This window comes from Ursus maritimus, unplaced genomic scaffold, assembly GCF_017311325.1.
Source record: "Ursus maritimus isolate PB19 unplaced genomic scaffold, ASM1731132v1 scaffold_15, whole genome shotgun sequence".
Taxonomy (NCBI): domain Eukaryota; kingdom Metazoa; phylum Chordata; class Mammalia; order Carnivora; family Ursidae; genus Ursus; species Ursus maritimus.
The window spans coordinates 2,686,959-2,706,260 of NW_024423897.1; the positions used below are offsets into that span (position 1 = coordinate 2,686,959).

The 19,302-nt window shown below is 39.1% G+C and overlaps 1 protein-coding gene across 1 annotated transcript in view; it reads right to left on the bottom strand.

Moving 5' to 3' along the window:
- NSG2 (neuronal vesicle trafficking associated 2) overlaps positions 1-4,867 on the bottom strand; it is a 57,483-nt gene extending 52,616 nt beyond the window's left edge. The window contains exon 1 of the mRNA XM_040630279.1: positions 4,739-4,867. Within this exon, the coding sequence (XP_040486213.1) occupies positions 4,739-4,867 (129 nt within the window). The remainder of the gene's footprint in view (positions 1-4,738) is intronic.
- Positions 4,868-19,302: the final 14,435 nt, after the last annotated feature.

The following is a 19,302-nucleotide window of genomic DNA, read 5'->3' on the forward strand; positions in this document are numbered from 1 at the left end:
CCCTAATAGCCCTTCTTTCAGCTTGTGTCCTGTGCGTCTGTTTGTATGATGCCTTATTTGAAGTCCCTCTTCCCCACTGAACTGGAAGCTCTGTGAAAGCAGTAGCCAGGCCTGACTTTCTATGGCTGGAGATGCATAGCCTGGCACAGTGCCTAGCACATAGAAGGTGCCCAACAAGATGTGCTGGATGAGAGAGTGAGTGAGTGAGTAGATACCTTCCATAGTGATAAGTAAAACCACAGCTATAATTCTGGGTGGGTAGGGAAGGCGCTCAGAAGAGCTGCCATTGGAGCTGGGTTTAGGAAGCTGAGTACTGGCTTAACAGACAGGCAAGGGGTGACAAGGGCATTCTGGGCACAAGGAATGGCATGTGCAAGGAGGAGGGAGCATGAACCACGCTGGAAAGTGTGGAGAACGCTAAGGCAGGGTTTCTCAACCTTGGCACTATTGACGTTTGGGGCAGGATAATTCTTTCAGTTTGGAGGCAGGGTGCGTCCTACGCACCGTAGGTATTCAGCAGCATTCCTGGCCTCTACCCACTAGACACCAATAGTGTCCCTCCCCCCTACAGTTTTCACTACCAAAAAACGTCTCCAGACATTGTCAAATGTCCCCTTGGGACGGGGGGGATCACCCTCCACTGCTCTGGGTAGGTCTGACATGCTGGTGTTCAAGGTACAAAGTGGGAGGGGTGGGAATGGAAGCCAATGGGACAGAGAAGGATTTGCCAAGGTAAAGATTTGAGATTGTAGCCTGTGGAGATGACTGAGAAAGGTTTCCATGGGAGAAGGACCTGGTCCCAACTCTGGGGATGTTCCCTCAGGTACAGTGTGGAGGATTTGATTAGAGCACTAGACGAGGTGGGAATCTAGCCCATCTCCTCTCCTGAGGCAGGCACCAATCCCTCCAGTACTGGTCAGGGAGGAAGCATCGGAGGCTGGGATGTTCTGTCTGGAGGATCGCACCCAGACCCCACCAGCTGGTCCAGGGGGTCCAAGGAGGAGCGTGGTCACAGACGAGCGGTGTAGAGTTTGAGGAAGCACTCTTGCATATGGGAGGCTTCTCGTTATTGAGGGCAGCACAGTGCAGAGGGGAAAATTGGGGTTTCAGGTGCACTGGGATTCCAACCCCAGCTCTCCCACTCCATCTCTGTGACACTTGGGCAAATCACTCCATTGATCTGAGCCTCAATTTCCCCATCAGTGAAATGGGTCCACTAAACCCCCCTCACAGGGCCATTGGGAAGATTAACTGAAACAACAGATATGAATGCCTTCTGTGGCCCATTCCCAGCCCAACGCAAGGGCTTCAGACATGCTCATTTCTCCATTTGGCCTCCGAAAGGTTTTTTCCCCTGAAACTCACAGACTCCATATTAAAGTGTATTTAGCAAGCAAATCTAAAGATGATTATTAGTATCACACACCAAGTACACTCTGCATTTTACATTTAAAAAAACAACAACATGATTTAATATTGGGTCAAATATACTTCTTTCTGATGAAGATTTTGGCTTCAAAAACTCACCATCTGTCTGGAACCTAACCAAAGAGCTGACAACGGTGTCAGGACTCACCTCACCTTCCCTACAGTCCTGTGACCTGAGTCCCAATGTTATCATCCCCACTTTACAATGAGGAGGCTGAGGCAGCTTAGGAAACTTGCTTCAAGTCATCAGCCAAGGTAAAATCATCAAAGGTGGGGCAGAGATGTGAACCCTCCTGGAAAGGTAGCTTCAGGCTCTGTGCTGCTAACTAAGCATTGGAGGACCCACTTGGCTTCTTGAGTGGAATTCACTTCTAACACATCTGTTCTAATGTCGGGGGAAAGCTTGTTTACTCTTATAAATATTATAAAATCAAAATACCAGCACAGAAAACCACTACTATAGTTTCCAACTCAGAAAGGAGTACTCAGAGGTCTGAGGGAGGAGAAACAAGTCACACGAATCACACTGTGGGTCAGCAACTGAGTTTGAGCTAAAGCCCAAGTCTATGGACCCCCAGGCCAGCTGGCTTCTTGTGCCTGCTGAAGTGGAAGTTTCTGGAACAACACTGGCTGGGTTCTGGGTCCTCTACACATTGCCAGGATGCTTACTATGTGCTTTGGGAAGTTACTTTACCACTCCATGCCTGAGTTTTGTCATCTTCAAAAATTGGATTAAAATAGCGGGGGCGCCTGAGTGGCACAGTCGTTAAGCATCTGCCTTTGGCTCAGGGCGTGATCCCAGCGTTCTGGGATCGAGCCCCACATCGGGCTCCTCCGCTGTGAGCCTGCTTCTTCCTCTCCCACTCCCCCTGCTTGTGTTCCCTCTCTCGCTGGCTGTCTCTCTCTGTCAGATAAATAAATAAAATCTTTAAAAAAAGCGATTTCCTTATTGGGTCCCATAAACTACTGATAGGGTGAAAGAAAAGTGTGTGTGTCTGTGTGTGTCTGTGTGTGTGTGCGCGCATGTGCGTGTATCTGCATGCACGTACATATATGGCTGAGAACAGAATTTAGTATGTAGGAAGCACTTGAAAATGATCATTATTATTCTTTTATAGTTACTTTTGTGCCAGGCACTTTACATATGAGGCCGTTTCTAACTTTGTTCTGACCATTTCAAGGTAAGGGTGGTCTTCCTCGCCTTCACCAAGGAGGAAATGGAGTTGCCTGGTGTGAAGACTTGGTCATGAACATCAGAAAGAGTCTGTAATGTGCCCCTGTGAGGATATGTCCCTGTAGGGCTTTGCGTCTTTCAGGACACATTGCTTTCCCTTTCCATGAATGCAGGTCCCCAGTGTATTTGTCCTTCAGGCTTTGGGACAGGACACTCAAAGGTCATTGTGCCTCTTCCTCTCTAAAGCAGAGAAGGAATCCCTTGAAGGCAAAAGGGTGGGATGGGGGGAGAAAGGGGAGACAGAGGCCGTGGTATGTCTGGGTGACTTGCAGTGTGTCTAGGAATGGGGGGAGGGTGATCTCACCACAGTCCCTTTTCCTTGCACACCTTTTAGGTACATGCAGATCTTCCAGGCTGTAGCTGTTGGGAGAGGGTAAAGAATCTTCCTGAAGCCTCACAAAACCTCAAGAAAATATCCTCCTTCTCCTCCCCAATTTCCATTACATCTGGGTTCAAATTCCAGCATTGCCACTTACTCCTTCTGTAAGCTTGGATAACTAACCAAATTTCTCTGATCCTTCACCTTTTCACCTCTAAATTTGAGCGCATAATCCCTGATTCCCATGGGGAAACATGCATCTAGCACAGTGGTTCCCAACTTCGGCTGCATGTATGAGTCACCTGGGGGGGGGGGTTAATTAATACTGATGCCTGGGTCTCGCCCCCAGAGCTTCTACTATCATTGTTCTGGGGTGTAGCCTAGATATCAGGATTTTCAAAGGATCCCCCAGGTGATTCTAACATGCAGCCCAAAACTGAGAGCTTCTGCTATCCGTGTAGCAGATACCTAATCAATACTGTTCTTTCACATTTCTTTAGTGTGAAGTGCCTGTTCACATTTTATTTTTAAAAGCCTTATCAGTCTCACAGGATGGCTCAAGAATGCTTTATTTCTGCCACCCCCATGCACATTCTCATATTGACAACCTCTGCACTTTCAAAACAGATGACTCAACCCCCAGCCAATCAGCCAGGCCCTTTATCTAGCTTTGGCTCCTCTTCTGTTCATTGGATAGAGCCAATTGGTTAAGACACACAATGCCCTCCTGAAGATGCCAATGAGAAAATCAAACAGATGGAATGATCCATTGTTTGCTCTTCAGCCAGGGAACTCCATCATTTACCTCCAAATCTATCTTTTACATTGTGCAAAAGCTCACATTATAAACCCCAAATTCTCTCAACTGGATCTTAAACAATAATGTTTCTCCCAGCTCTGTCCGTGGGATAACTTTTGTATCAGTGCCCACCTTTGTATAAATGCCCACCTCCATTCTTCATGGACTACTCCCATGTCAGGAGATGTGCCATCAGCCAGTCATTCATTTCCAGCCACGCCTCCCCAGAGATGCTCTACTCTAGTCATGCTATTTCTCAAAAGCTCTCCATGCTTTGTATATGTCTTAAATATCTTTTCCTCCTATGGTCTATCTGGAAGGTTTTTACTTACCTTTACAAGCCAAATTCAAATGTTCTCCTCTGCAGTTTACCTCACCTGTCTTTCCAGTCCCCTCCCATCCCAAGAGAATTTAATTGTTTCCACCCCTGTGCTCTACTAACCTGTGAAATTCTCAGGTATAGCATTTAAGCATTCATTATATTAAGCATTATATTAAGCATTACACTAGATAGGGATTTTGCTATTTGTCTTTTCATAACCAACTTGTAGCACAGGGATAGGTGCAAACTAAATGCTTGTTGGGCTGCATCCAATTTTCTGTCCTCAAATATATACCAGTGAATTTTTTAAACACCTTCCCCAATAATCAAGACAATTTTCTCTCTCACCATCTACAAGCTTATTAGTATTCATTGCTATGATAAAACTTTAAAAAAAGATTAATTTTCTTGCCCATGTACACATATGTGAACAAAAAATGAGTAAACACTTACCATAAACCTGAAGTAACACAAGAGATGTCATGTCTCTGAAAGGAATGACTACATTTTACGAGAAAGGAGACATATTTGGCTGAGGGAATGAAAGGGTTTGGAGAGGTGGAATTTTTTTACTGCTTTATTTCCTGAGATGGGGGGAGCATGAGGGACTGATGGGGAGAAGAGCAACTGCTTTACCTTTTCCGGAGCAGGCAGCTGTAAGTGGTTAACCTCCAAGGGAGTGATGAGAGGGACGGTCTGGAAGCCATCCTCAACCGAAGGCGGCTTGGTTCCCTTCTCACTGGGGTTACTGTTCAGCTTCACCATCCTTACGCCTTTCTTCCCAGACCTAAGGCAAGCAGTGGGGTTCTAGTTACACGACAGAGAAAACAGCAGTGTCCTCAAAGGGTCCACTCGGCTTTCAGTGTAGAGATCAGTCATCTCTCTATCTTCTGCTAGATTTGATTCTGATAATGATTCTCACTATCCAGAAAAACTTCTTTAATCGTCAAAATATGCCACCTGCCAGTGGGGTTTGACAGCTCTCAAATTCAGGAAAACTCAAGGAAATCCCAGACTTACACAAATAACATACAAGCTTTAAAAAAAAAATCCAAGACACTAGAACCAATACTGTCATATAATCTCAGTGAAAGCTTATTCTTACTGCAAAATTAAATCCTATTATTCTGGGTCACCCTGCAGTATGATAAATTTCACCTTACCACCACACCTTACCACCTTGATATTTTATTATGTTGGCTTTTCTTCAGCAATCTCCCTGAACCACAATAAATACATTCAGTGTCTCTCTGTGTACTGTATCCTTTCACATGATATGTAAGTTGTCAGGAGATACAATTTCCTAAAACAAAAAAAGGCTGGCTTGAACCTGATCCTGTTATTCAGCCATGGAATGCCTCCATTTCCTCAATAGCGAAGGGCCATTTTTTTTTTTTTTTTTTTTGCTTCCATGGAAAGTTAGCAACCCCCGTATTGCAAGATTGCCAACTAAATAAACAAATCACATTTATTTCTCTCAAGCTCCCTTGGAAGTCAAACAGTGCTCCCACCCCACCCCTAGAAGCCCAGACAACTGAATTTCTCTTGTCAATCCTGCTGATGGAACATTATTAGACAAAATAGGATTGTTGTGGAGATGAAAGGGATGGTAAAGGGTCGGAGGATATTGAGGAGTGGTTATAGCAAAAACAAATGCCTACTTACTGTGATGCACTCTTGGGGGGTCAGAGCAGATTCAAGCCAATTTGAAGAGGAGGAGGACGGCCAGGAGTCCTCCCTCCTCAGCCCGAGCTTGTGGTGCTGAAAGGACAGCGCCTTGCCTGTGACTGGATTGGGAGTTTCTGAGAGCGAGGCGCGAGCGAGAGGGGAAGAGCTCCTGGCAGCTGCCTGCCTGCTCCCTCGCTCGCGCCCCCTCCCACCGGGGAACGGGCTCCCGCACCATCTGTCATCTGGCACCACCTGCTGTTTCTCATGCATGGCCACAACCAGGGCATGGGACAAAATGGTTTCAAGGAAGTGGGAGGGATTCTGGCCATAATAATAATAATAATAATAATAACCATATAATAAGCAATCCTTGAGTCTTTAGAAAAACAGAAGAAGGAGACAGATTCATTAGAAGGGATCACCTTTTAAAATCTTCCAGGGCAATATTATGAAACCCAAAATGGTACGGGACCTGCACTGTGCTCTGACCTATAGTAAGGAGTGAAGGGAAACTTATATTTATTATTTCCCACACAGTGGGCACTTTTCCAAGCTCTTTCAGATTATGTCCCTCATTTGCAAAATGTGTTGGGGTTAGTGGGAGGTGGGAATGTGATCACAACAGGAAAACACTCAGAGCAGGGCACGTGTCAAGCACTGCATGTGAAAAGCTACTATTCTCACAATGCCACTGTAATCACACAGGTCAGCTAAGGTCGCATAGCTGGTAGAGCACCAGGAGCTGGAACTTGAGCCTTGAGCCACGGCCACTGATGTTTGCATGTGGTCCACAACTTTGTAGGGCTTCCAGGTTGGTGTCTGGAATCAGGGTAGGCGAAGACCTAGTATCAGCTCCATGAAGGTCTGACGGTGGAGATCTTGGACACTTTGTATTCCCTCCCCAAGCTTCCATTTCTTTACCTATGGTGTGGGGATAATAATACCACCCCTGCAGGATGGTTGTGAATAAGATAAGACTGTGCTCAAGGAAACCTCTTTTAGCTCAGGGACAAGGTTCTGAATGGCTGAATTATTTCATCTATGGGGATTGCTTTTACACTCTTAGAATCCTCTGAGATTAAGACTATTGCCACAGGTTTCTCTTTGCTGTGGTTCAAATCACTGTTGGTCACTTATCCCCAGCTGCAGTGCTGTTTATGGTACACATCATGAGGTCCAGTGGTCTTGGCATTAGTAATAGCATCCTCTTTCACTTTCAAAAATATCCTGGTTCCCATGATAAATTGTTTGGTCATCTCAATTAGTACTCACATGATGAGCATACACTCTACTAGCTCTAAGGCCAGGAGAAAACATGTATATTATCTGTATTGTTCAGTAATGAAATGGACATGTGTGTGCATGTACACATGTATGTGTGTAAAGAGAGGTGTTTCTGAGACAATAAAGTCTATAACATATCAGAGCTGCACAGGGATCTATTAATAGAAATATTCATATATATGAGAGGAAGCTACTCTAATATTAGTTTCTCACTCTCTCCTTTCCGAAGACCAGGATGACTTTCAGGTGCAAGTATCATCTAATGTAGACACCCACGTGGAGTCAGTTGTGAACACTTGTGTCTGATCCAATTATTGCTGCCTCCAAAGGAAAAAAAAGTCCCTTTGACACAGCTCATGATTGATTCACAAGCAGAAATCACGCCTTTAATAACACCAAGCTAGAGGTCCTGATAGTTTAGTAAAAGGTCCAGGAGAAGCACCTGTCTCATGGCAATGGGAAATCCAGGCTTCCTGGTAGGTGAAGCCAGGAGAGAGGCTGCAGGAAGAAACGGGGCTGGAGTGATGTGGAAAAGCCCCTTATGGGGAAATGATATTGAGAGGTGCTTAATATAATAGACTATTATTCTCCTGTTGGGTTCTAAGAAATATGCTTGACAGTTAAAAACAAAAATAAGACATTTTTGTGAGGTTTTCCATGTGTGTAGATGTAATATATAGGATAACTGCAACATGAAGAGGAAAGGATAAAGGGACCACTACAGTGGTAACATTTCTGTACTCTACGTGTAAAGTATTGATTCCCACTAAACAGTGAAAAGTTAGCTATATCTATTCTAATCCCCAGAATAACCAAAAATATACAGACATAGGTCAAAACTGCAATAAAGAAATATAAACGGAATACTTAAAAAAGTCAAATAACCCAAAAATGGCAAGAAAGAAAAAACAGGAACAACAACAACGAAAACAAAGGAAACAAGCAGAAAACATAATGAAATCATAGACTTAAATCCACACTTAGCATTATCATCCAGAGTTCCTAGTTTACATTAGAGCTCACATAGAATGTGTTGTACATTCTATGGATTTGGACAAACATGTAATGACATGTCTCCACCATCAGGCTATCATACAGAATACTCTCACTGCCCTAAAAATCCTCTGTGCTTCACCTACTTATCCCTCACTCTCCCCTAATCCTTAGCAACTACTGATCTTTTTACTGTCTCCATAGTTTTGCCTTTCCTGAATGTCACATATTGGAATCATACATTAAGTTGCCTTTTCAGATTGGTTCTTTCAGATAGTAAAATGCATTTATGTGTCCTCCATCTCTTCAAAAGATGACCTGTGAGATCACCTTTTTTTTAGCACTGAGTAAGATTTCATTGTCTGGGTGTACCACAGTTTATCCACTCACCTACTAAAGGACATTGTGGTCGCCTCCGCATTTTGGCAATTATGAATGTGGCTGCTATAAACATTTGTGTGCAGGTTTTTGTGTGTCATAAGTTTTTGACTCCTTTAGGTAAAAACCAAGGACTGCAAGTCCTGGATGATATGGTAAGAGTATGTTTAGTTTTGTAGGAAACTGTCAAACTATCTTCCAAAGTGTCTGTACCATTGTGCATTCCCAGGAGCAATGAAAGTTCCTGTTATTTCATATCCTTGCCAACATTTGTTGATTTCAAGACTCTTGAACTTGGCCATTTTAATAGGTATGGAGTAGCACCTCATTGTTCTTTAATTTATATCTCCATGATGATATATGATATGGAAAATCTCATATGTTTATTTGCCATCTATATGTCCTCTTTAGTTAAGTGTCTATTAATGTCTTTGGCTCATTTTTAAATTAGGTTGCTTTCTTATTGTTGAGTTTTAAGAATTATTGTATATTTTGGATAACAGTCCCTCATCAAACATGTCTTTTGCAAATATTTTCTCCCAGTCTGCGACTAATCTTTTTAGCTTCTTGACAGTATCTTCTGCAGAGCAGAATTTTTTAATGTTGATTAAGTCCAGCTTGTCAATTATTTCTTCCATGTTTCATGCCTTTGGTGTTGTATCTAAAACACCACCACCAAACCCAAGGTCATCTAGATTTTTCTCCTATGTTGTCTTCCAGGGATTTTATAGTTTTACATTTTAAATTTAGGTCTGTGATCCATGTTGAGTTAATCTTTGTGCAGTGTGTAAGGTGTGCACCTAGATTAATTATTTTGTAAGTGGACATCCAGTTGTTCCAGCACCATTTGTTGAAAAGACTGTCTTTTGTCCATTGTATTGCCTTTGCTCTTTATCAAAGATTGGTTGACTATATATATTTAGGCTTATTTCTGGGCTCTCTATTGTGTTCTATTGATCTATTTGTCCATTCTTTCTCCAATAACACACTACCTTGATTACTAAAGATTTACAGTAATTCTTGAAGTCAGATAGTGTCAGTCTTCCAACCTTGTCCTTCTTGTTCACTTTGGCTATTCTGGATCTTTTGCCTCTCTGTACAAACTTCAGCATTAGTTTGTTGATATCCATAAAATAACTTGCTAAGATTTTTATTGAGATGGCATTGATCCTATTGATCAATAGAAAATCTGGCATCTTGGAAAAAACTGACACATTTACAATATTGAGAGTCCCTATCCATGAACATGGAATATGTCTCCATTTATCTAGATCTTCATTGATTTCTTTCATCGCATTTTTGTTTTCCTCATATATTCGATGTATTTTGTTAGCTTATACCTTAGCATTTCATCTTTTGGTGATACTGTAAATGGTATTGTGTTTTTAATTTCAAATTCTACTTGTTCATTGCTGGTATATAGGAAAGCAATTGACTTTTGTATATTAACTTTGTAACCTGTAACTTTGCTACAACTGCTTATTAGTTCCAGGAGTTTGGTTGTTGATTCTTTCAGATTTTCTACAGAGACTATCATGTCATCTATGAACAAAGACAGTTTTATTGCTTCCTTCCCAATCTGTGTACCTTTTATTTCCTTTTCATGCCTTTATTGCATTTTATAGGACTTCCAGTATGATGTTGAAATGTATCATATAAGGTATCCTTGCCTTGTTCTTGATCTTAGTGGGCAAATTTCCAGTTTGTTGCCATTAATTATGATGTCAGCTGTAGGGTTTTTTGACAATGTTCTTTATCAAGTTAAGAAGTTCCCCTCTTACTGAAAGTTTTTATCATAAATGGGTGTTGAATCTTGTCAGATGCTTTACCAGCACGTATTAAAATGAACATGCAATTTTTCTTCTTAAGCCTGTTGATGTGACGGATTACATTAAGTGATTTCCAAAAGTTGAACCAGCCTTGCATACCTGGGCTAAATGGCTGTGTATATAATTGGTTGTGTATATAATTATTTTTATACATTATTGGATTTAATTTGCTAATATTTTGTTGAGGATTTTTACGTCTATATTCATGAAGGATATTAATCTGTAGTTTTCTTCTTTTGTAATCTCTTTGTCTGATTTTGGCATTAGGAATTCTGGACTTACAGAGTGAGTTAGGACATATACCCTCTGCTCCCATCTTCTGAAAAAGATAGATAATTGGTATGATTTCTTCCTTTAATATTTGGTAGAAATCACCAGTGAATCTATCTGGGCCTGGTGCTTCCTGTTTTGAAAGGTTATTAATTATTGATTCCATTTCATTAAGAGATATAGATTTATTCAGATTCTCTATTTCCTTGTGTGAATTTTGGCACAGTGTGTCTTTTATGGAATTGGCCCATTTTATCTACATTATTAAATGTGTGGGCATAAAGCTGTTTGTAGTACTCCTTTATTATTCTTTTAATGTATAGGGAATTGTAGTGATGTCTCCTCTTTCATTTCTGATCATAGTAATTTGTGTCTTCCCTCTTTTTTTTTTTTTTTCTTTTCAGTTAGCCTGGTCAGAAGCTTCTTAATTTTATTAATCTTTTTAAGAACCAGCTTTTGGTTTTATTGATTTTCCTTACTGATTCCTTTTTATTTTACCTCTTCAGGTATGTATTGGCCCTGTTTTCTCTCTCCTTATTTTCCGGGATGCTAAATACATGTATGTTAGACCTTTTCCCAACATCTCTTATGGCCTTTTCTGTATTGACCATCTGTTTTTCTTTTTCCTCTTCATGCTTTAATCTATATATTTTCTATTTGAACTGCCTTTCAATTCTTTAATCTGCTCATCCAATTTTTGGGGGTTTTGTTTTTGTTGTTCGTTTAACCTATACAATTTGCTGGTAAATTGTCTATTGAGTTAGTTAATTTTAGTTATTTAGAGATGATCTTTATAGTTCTTGCAGATTTCAGGTCTTTGGTGATATTCTGCATTTTGTCACCTGCTTTCTTAATGATATTGTTTACAAATATTTTAAAGTTCATCTTTGATAATTTTAGTATCAAGATCACATGTGGATCTGGGTCTATTACCTTTTTCTTCTCCCTTGGTTGACTCTGACATGCCTGTTAATTTTTTATTGTTTATTTTACACTATGTATGAAAAAAATTATAGAGGCTCTGGATTCTATTACCTTCCTAAAGATAGAATTTAATTTTATTCAGACAGGTAAATAGGGGTAAATTCATTTTTATTCAATTAGGGATTGAGGTAATTAGAGGCCAGTTTTCAGTTCTTGTAAGGTCTTGTCTATTTTTGGTTTGAACTGTCCCTTAGGGGTCTCAAATGAAAACCTAGGGTATTAATCAGGACCCTTCCTCCATGGCAGACACTGAACTCCAATTGTTGTTTCTCTTTGGTACCATGAGGCTTCATAGGTTCAATTTAAGTTTCTTAGGCTTTTCATACCTACTTTCTATTTGGGTTATCACCTTCAAGTACAGATTAGAAATCAAAAAATATCTGGAGGTAAAATATGGTAGGAAAGGTTAGACTCTCTTCCTAGCTGTTTCCTTTTTTCTAGGATCTTGTCCCTTCCAGTTCTGGATATTTTGGTAGCAAAGAACTCCAAAGTTTGTCTCCCCAGCTCCAAGAGACTGATGAAAACTCTAGACCATAGCTTTCTACTAAGCTTCTAAGCATGTCATTAAGAATTGGCAGTGTAAAGGGGAAAAGCAGTGAGGATTTGGGGTTTGCCTCAATCCATTATTAATTTCTCTCTGGAACCGTAGCTCCCCAAGTCCTTGCTTCACTCGTCCCTCTCCTTCAAACAGCTGTTTTGTTTGTTTTACTTTTAGTTAATGAAATTTATTTTTTAAAGCAGCTTTGGGTTTACAGAAAAATTGAGTGGAAAGTACAAAGTTCCCATATACCCCTGCCACCACCCCCTGTGCAAATACACATAGTTTCTCCTATTATTAACATCTGACATAAGTGTGAAATATTTATTACAATTGATGAGCCACAATGATACATTATTATTAACTAAAATCCATAGTTTACGTTAGGGTTTACTTTGTATTGTGCACTCTGTGAGTTTTGGCAAATGTATAATGTATCCACCATTACATGTATAGAATACATTAATCACTACAATATCATACAGAAGAGTTTCACAGTCCTAAAAATCCCTTGTGCTCTACCTATTTATCCCTCCCTCCTTCCCTCCAAACCCCTGGCAACCACGCTTATAAATTTGCCTTTTTCAGAATGTCATATAGTTGGAATTATACATTATGTTGCCTTTTCAGATAGGGTCCTTTCACTTAGCAATATGCACTTGCATGTCCTCCATGTTTTTCATGACTTAATAGCATATTAGTTTTTACCACTGAATAGTAGTCCATTGTTTGGATATACCACAATTTATTTATCCATTCACCTAGTGAAAGACATCTTTATTGCTTTCAAGCTTCAGCAATTATGAATAGAGCCACTTTAAACGTGTGTGTGCAGGTTTTTATGTAAACATGTTTTCAACTCATTTGGGTAAATACCAAGGAAAGGAAATGCTAGATCATATGAAAAGAGTATGGTCAGTTTTGTAAAAAACTGCCAAGTTCTTCCAAAGTATTTGTATTATTTTGCAACTTCAGGAGCAATGAATGAGAGTTCCTGTTGCTCCACAACCTTACTAGCATTTAGTGTTGTCAGTGTTTTGGATTTTAACCAGTTTCAAATAGCTGTTTTCTCATTGTTTCAAATAGCTGTTTCTATTTTAGCCAAAATTTTAACTGTTCTCAGTTTAGAAGTATTGCTAAAACAAGCCTCTCCATCATACCAAACAAGAATTTGAGACTTGCCCTCTCAGGTCCTACATTCAAAATTCCCAGAGAAGAGCTCTTATGAGCCCTAGTAGACTCCAGTGCCCACTTCTTACAAGGGAAACAAAATTTGAAAAAGATGACAACTTCCATTCAAACCATGTGGTTGAAGTGGACAAAAACATCTCCTGGAAGAAAAAAGGGATCATTTCCAAAAAGTGAGAAGGAATGTGGATCACTCAAAACAACAGATATCTAAATACCATAAAACATGCTGAAGAGTTTAAACTTTATGAACTTCACCCTTACCTTACTAGTATACACTTAAGACAGCATATTGGCATTGTCCTGGATGAAACAAAGAAATAATTATTCTTTTGAACATTATCTAACAATTCTAGATGGCTTGCACCATAAGTTACTTATAAAGAATATTTTTAGGGGCGCCTGGCTGGCACAGCTGTTGAGCGTCTGTCTTAGGCTCAGGGAGTGATCCCAGCGTTATGGGATCGAGCCCCACATCAGGTTCCTCCGCTATGAGCCTGCTTCTTCCTCTCCCACTCCCCCTGCTTGTGTTCCCTCTCTCGCTGGCTGTCTCTATCTCTGTCGAATAAATAAATAAAATCTTTAAAAAAAAAAGAATATTTTTAAAACACCCATATTTTTAGCATAATGTCATAGGCATTTTTCACTTATAAATGCTTTAATTGGTGTTTATTGTTTCTATGAATTTGTAACCATTTCTCTTAATAATTGTGTGTATACTATGGAAATTAAGGACACAGTCTTTAGAGCCAGACTGTCTGGGGTCAAATCTCAGCCTTGCCACTTGCTAGATTTCTGGTCTTGGGTAAGTTACTTTACTTTTCTGTGCCTCAGTTTCCTCATTATAAATAGTGATACTACCAATACTCACTGCACACGGTCATTATAAGGAGTTAATGTATGTAAAGTGCTTAGAACAACACCTGTATGTGCAAAACAAATACTTACTCATGTTATTCAATTATTACACATTTTTTAGACCTAGCTCCTATGTTAATCAGTTTTGGTTTTACTTTCCTAATTTACACTTTTAAAATTTTTTTTTTCCTGATTTCCTTAAATATATCTCATTTTTCTCTTTTGAACTTCCTGGAACAAATATCTGGTTTATTGATTTGCTTTCTTCCTGTTTGAAAATGGGAAGTTAATGCTATTATTTTAATTTACCGCAGATTACTGCAGCTCTTTCATTATTATTCTCCAAATATCTTATAACTGAAGATTCGTTTCTCTGGCTTAAATCATTTGGTAAATAGTTTTGTTTTATTTTAATTTCTACGTGCTTACTTTTCATCATTACTAATTTGTATCTTTTGAGACCAGTTTCTAGTTTTGCTGTGTGTAGTCCAAGAGTGTTCTCTGTAAATTTTTTATTTTGCAGAATGTATTAAATTTCCTTTGTGGCCTAGCATATGAACTATTTCTGTTCAATTTTCTGAGCATAAAGAAATAACTCATTTTCTATTTAAATACATTTGATTTTTATACATAACTATTAAGCCAAATCTGTTACATAAGATACTTAGATGTTCTATACCCTAACTGATTTTTCACTTGCTTGATCTGTCAAGAAATGAAAGACAGAGACACCCAGGTGGCTCAGTCAGTTAGGCATCTGACTCTTGGTTTCAGCTCAGTTCATGATCTCAGGGTCATGGGATCAAGCCCTATGTGGGACTCTGCATTCAGCAGGGAATCTGCTTCAGATTCTCTCTCTCCCTTTCCCTTTTCCCCTCACTCTCACTCTCTATCTCTCTAAAATAAATAAATCTTAAAAAAAGAAAAAGAAATGAAAGACAGGTGTTGCTATTTTCTATTACTGTTGTGATATTTCTTCTTGCATTAAAGCTATGTATGTGACATATAGCTTCATGATGTTACATCTTCTTGTGAATTTTGCTTTTATAGATATAAAATGACCTTTTTATTGCTTTTTAGTGCTTTGTGATTTGAATTCCTCTCTATCTAAAATACAAATGCAAATTCTTTTCTTTCTATGATTGTAATTGCTCTTTCCAGCCTTTTATAATTGGACTTTAATTTTTACATAGGTCATTATAAGTAACCTTTTTAAAGTGAAAATTCAACTCCTTAAAATGAACTCTTATGATGATATGTATTGTCTTATACTTGTCATAATGTTTATTGTTCCTTATGATTTCCTCACTTCCCTCATTGTTTTTTACATAAATTTTTTCTCCAATAATTTGGAAGGCACGTATGTTTTAAAATGTATGTTTTTTACATAAATTTTTTCTCCAATAATTTGGAAGGCACGTATGTTTTAAAATTCAGTTATTTTTTAACATACCAAAAACATATTTGAATCAACATTCATCTCCCAGCCTCAAGAATAAAACAAAATCTTTAGATACCCTCCCATGCAAAATGAGATGATTAGCATACATCATTTCTTTTCACATCACATCACATTTTTTCTCCTCCTTTTCCTGCCTCTCATTTCTCCCATATTCACCAGATATTAAACCCAAGTCTTTATTTTCACTGATGCACATTTTCCCATTTTACTTCCATTGCCTGAGACACTCTTGTCAGGATTCACAGTGGGGGAAAAGCGAATACAGTGTGAGTCTTTTCCCAAAGGGCTCAATGATACTTTATCTGAAAATAATTACTTTACATACATAAGTTTCAAAGGATCTTCAATGTTTCTGTGATAGGTTTTCATTACATCTTAGCATTTAATGTTTTGTTTTGTTTCCATGTATAAGATATACCTCCAATGAAAGAGATGATAAAAGCACTTTAAATGTCTCATTATAAATCTTCTTAAGTTGTCAGTTTAAGAATGTTATTCAAAATGTAATGGTGTGATAGGAATATAAGCTTTTTAGAAATCTGTTCTAAGAATCTCCCAGAGGCCAGCATAAAAGGAAGCTATGCTCACACTATTGCTAGGAGCTCTGTATTTAAATTTCAAACAACAGCAGTCAGAAAGCTATGAAAAGCACGAGATTCTCTTTCTTCTTAAAAAGGGAAGAGGGCATTGCCTACTTTTGATTTAAGGAAAAACGGACAATAGATGGGCCAAAAGGCAAAAGACAGAAAGACCAGTCCACATTTCTCCTCAGATTGGCTAGAAACAGATGAAGAAGACTTTCTAAATAAAGGAGGCAAGCCCTGGGGATGAACACTGACATCAGCTTAATGCAAGCAGGATGACTAATGAAGAACCCTTCCAGTTAAGTCTGGGGATCTGCTTAGAAATAAGTTGATAAGAATAAAGCCTTTTTTAAAAAGTTTTAAATTTTGCTTAGACATATATGTCTTTAAAATGCATTCCAGAGGACTTTCTCCTGTTAAATGATCCATTCATCTGCCTTTTCCAACAAAAGGTTCCCCAGTCTATTTTGTAAAATGAGTCACAGTTGAGTGGAAATTTTCGGTTGTAGAACAGGTTCCCCCAAAAGCAGATTCTGAGAGATTTGAATGCAAGAAACTCATTAAAGAATGCTCAGGATGAAGAAAGGAAGGGAAGGAAGCAGAATTGACCAGAGGGAGAACTTGAACTGTGATACAATCTCAACAAAGCACTCAGACAATCTCATAAGTACCTGTGAAGCCGGGATGACCTTTCTTAGTTTTCTTGAATTCAGATGCAGGTGGACACTCTTCTCCAAGAGAGCAAGACTTTGAGCAAGACAGCTCTCTTCAGCCAAGGGAAATTCCTGGAGAGGGCTAATAGCTAAGGCTGTCAGCCAACACCTGAGGGGCAAAAGACTTTCAGTCCTGTAGGGGAATCTAACTGGACAGCACAGCACCCACCACAAGCTCCATCCTAGGCTGTCCTCATGCTCCCTCACTTGACAGTCACACCCTGTGACTTCAAATACCATTCATATACTGATAACTCCTGGATTTACATCTTGAGCACAGAGATTTCTTCTGGACTGCAGACTCATATATACAACTGTTTCCTTGACATCTCCATTCCAATGGTTCAAGGGCACTTGATGCTCAACATGTCCAAAGCTGAACTCCTCATCTCTCACCTCAGATGTGCACCTCCTCCTACTTTGCCTCTTGGTGAAATGTGCCATCATCCATCCATTACCCAACGAAAAAACTGAGAAGAATTCTTGACATCTTATTCCTCACTCCTATATCTAATCACCAAGTCCTGATCATTCTCCCTCCCAAATATCTCTCACATCAGCCCACCCCTCTCTCTCCATGAGTCCTGAGTCCACTCTGTCTCCCCATCTAACAAGTCTCCTCACGGGTGTGTTTTCCTCCCCACCAATCTATTCTTTATACCATAGTCCAAGCAATTTCTGTAAAATGACAAGTCTGATAATGTTACTTCCTTGCTTTGAATTCCTCAGAAGCTTTTCTTCTTCTTCTTCTCCTTCTTCTTCTCCCCCTCTTCCTCCTCCTTCTTTTTAAAGATAAAGACCAAAATCTCAAACTTAGTCTGAAAGGATTTGATGGTTTGTCCCCTGCCTATTCCATGAGCTTCACCTCGTGCCACCCTTCCCCCTACAGCTATGCTCCAGCTTCCCTGACCTCCCAAACATACTTCTTCCCAACCCAGAGACTTCACGTGCTGTTTCCTCTGTGACTCCCTCTTCAGGGAGTGCTCTTTCATATTTCTATAATTAATTTCTTATTATCCTTCAGAGTCACTTAAATATTACTTTCTCAGAGAAATCTCCCCTGAGACCCCAGACTATATTTGACTCCCCTTGCACTCCCTTAGGACTCTGTTTTTCTATGTTGAAATACCTATAATTCTTAAAAATTATATGATTATTTGTGTAATTATGGTTTAATGAGAGTAGGGACCTAAATATCAACAGCCAGGGGGTAGATGGGTAAATTTTAATTCACGTCATATGAAATATTATGCAGTCATTAAAAATGATGTCATAGAATTTTAGGTAACATGGGAAATGTTTGTAATGTTGAATAAAAAGAGGAATCAAAATCTTAGAGACATTATGATTTTGGCTATGTGAAAATATAAAGACTGAATACCAACTACTAAAGAGAAACAATGGGGACATCCGAGTGGCTCAGTCAGTTAAGTATCTGACTCTTGATTTCAGCTCAGGTCATGATCTCAGGGTTGTGAGATCCAGCCCCGTGTGAAACTCTGTGCTGGGCATAGAGCCTGCTTAAGATTCTCTTTCAGGGCCCCTGGGTGGCTCGGTCAGTTAAGCATCTGACTTCAGCTTAGGTTGTGATCTCAGGATCCTGGGATGGAGCCCCGCATCAGGCTCCCCAGTTGGTGGGGTGTCTGCTTGTCCTTCTCCCTCTTCCCCTCCCCCTGCATGTGCTCTCTCACTCTGAAATAAATAAATAAAATCTAAAAAAAAAAATATTCTCTCTCTCCCTCTCCCTTTGCCCCTCCTCCTCCCTCTCTTAACTATAAATTAAAAAAAGAAAGAATTATGAAATGTGACAGAGGTGCTAATTATTGCTACAATGGCAATCATATTACAACATATAAATGTATCAAATTAACATGTTGTATACCTTAAATTTATACAATGTTATATGTCAAATTATATTTCAATAAAAAAGACTGAAAAACATAAAAATATTTATAGGTTTTTTTTCTGCATGATTTTTTGGCTGATTTTCATTCTTTTCTTAACACTTCTTTGCTCATCTCCCCAAAACATAATTTATTTTTAAATCAATGAGGAAAAATGAATAATTTTCTGCTAGAGAAAAAAAATCTACTGAGTTCTAAAAAAAACAAGCTTTTTTTTAAAAACAGTAATTCATAAGAGATAAGTAAACTGACGTGGTGAAATCAAATAGTTGAGTATAGGTTTACTGGATGTTATGAACACCTTATGGAAAATTCCTTTTATTCCTCTCTGACACACCAGAAAGGATTAACAGGCTGTAAACATCTATTGTTATTTTTTCTTCCAAACTTATCGAAATATAATTAATAAGTAGTTCAAATATTTAAGGTGTACAATGTGTTATATGCGTATACATTGTGAAATGATCACCATCATCAAACTAACATACCCATCACCTCATATAGTTACCACTTTTTTCTATGTGTGGTGAAGACATTTAAGATCTGT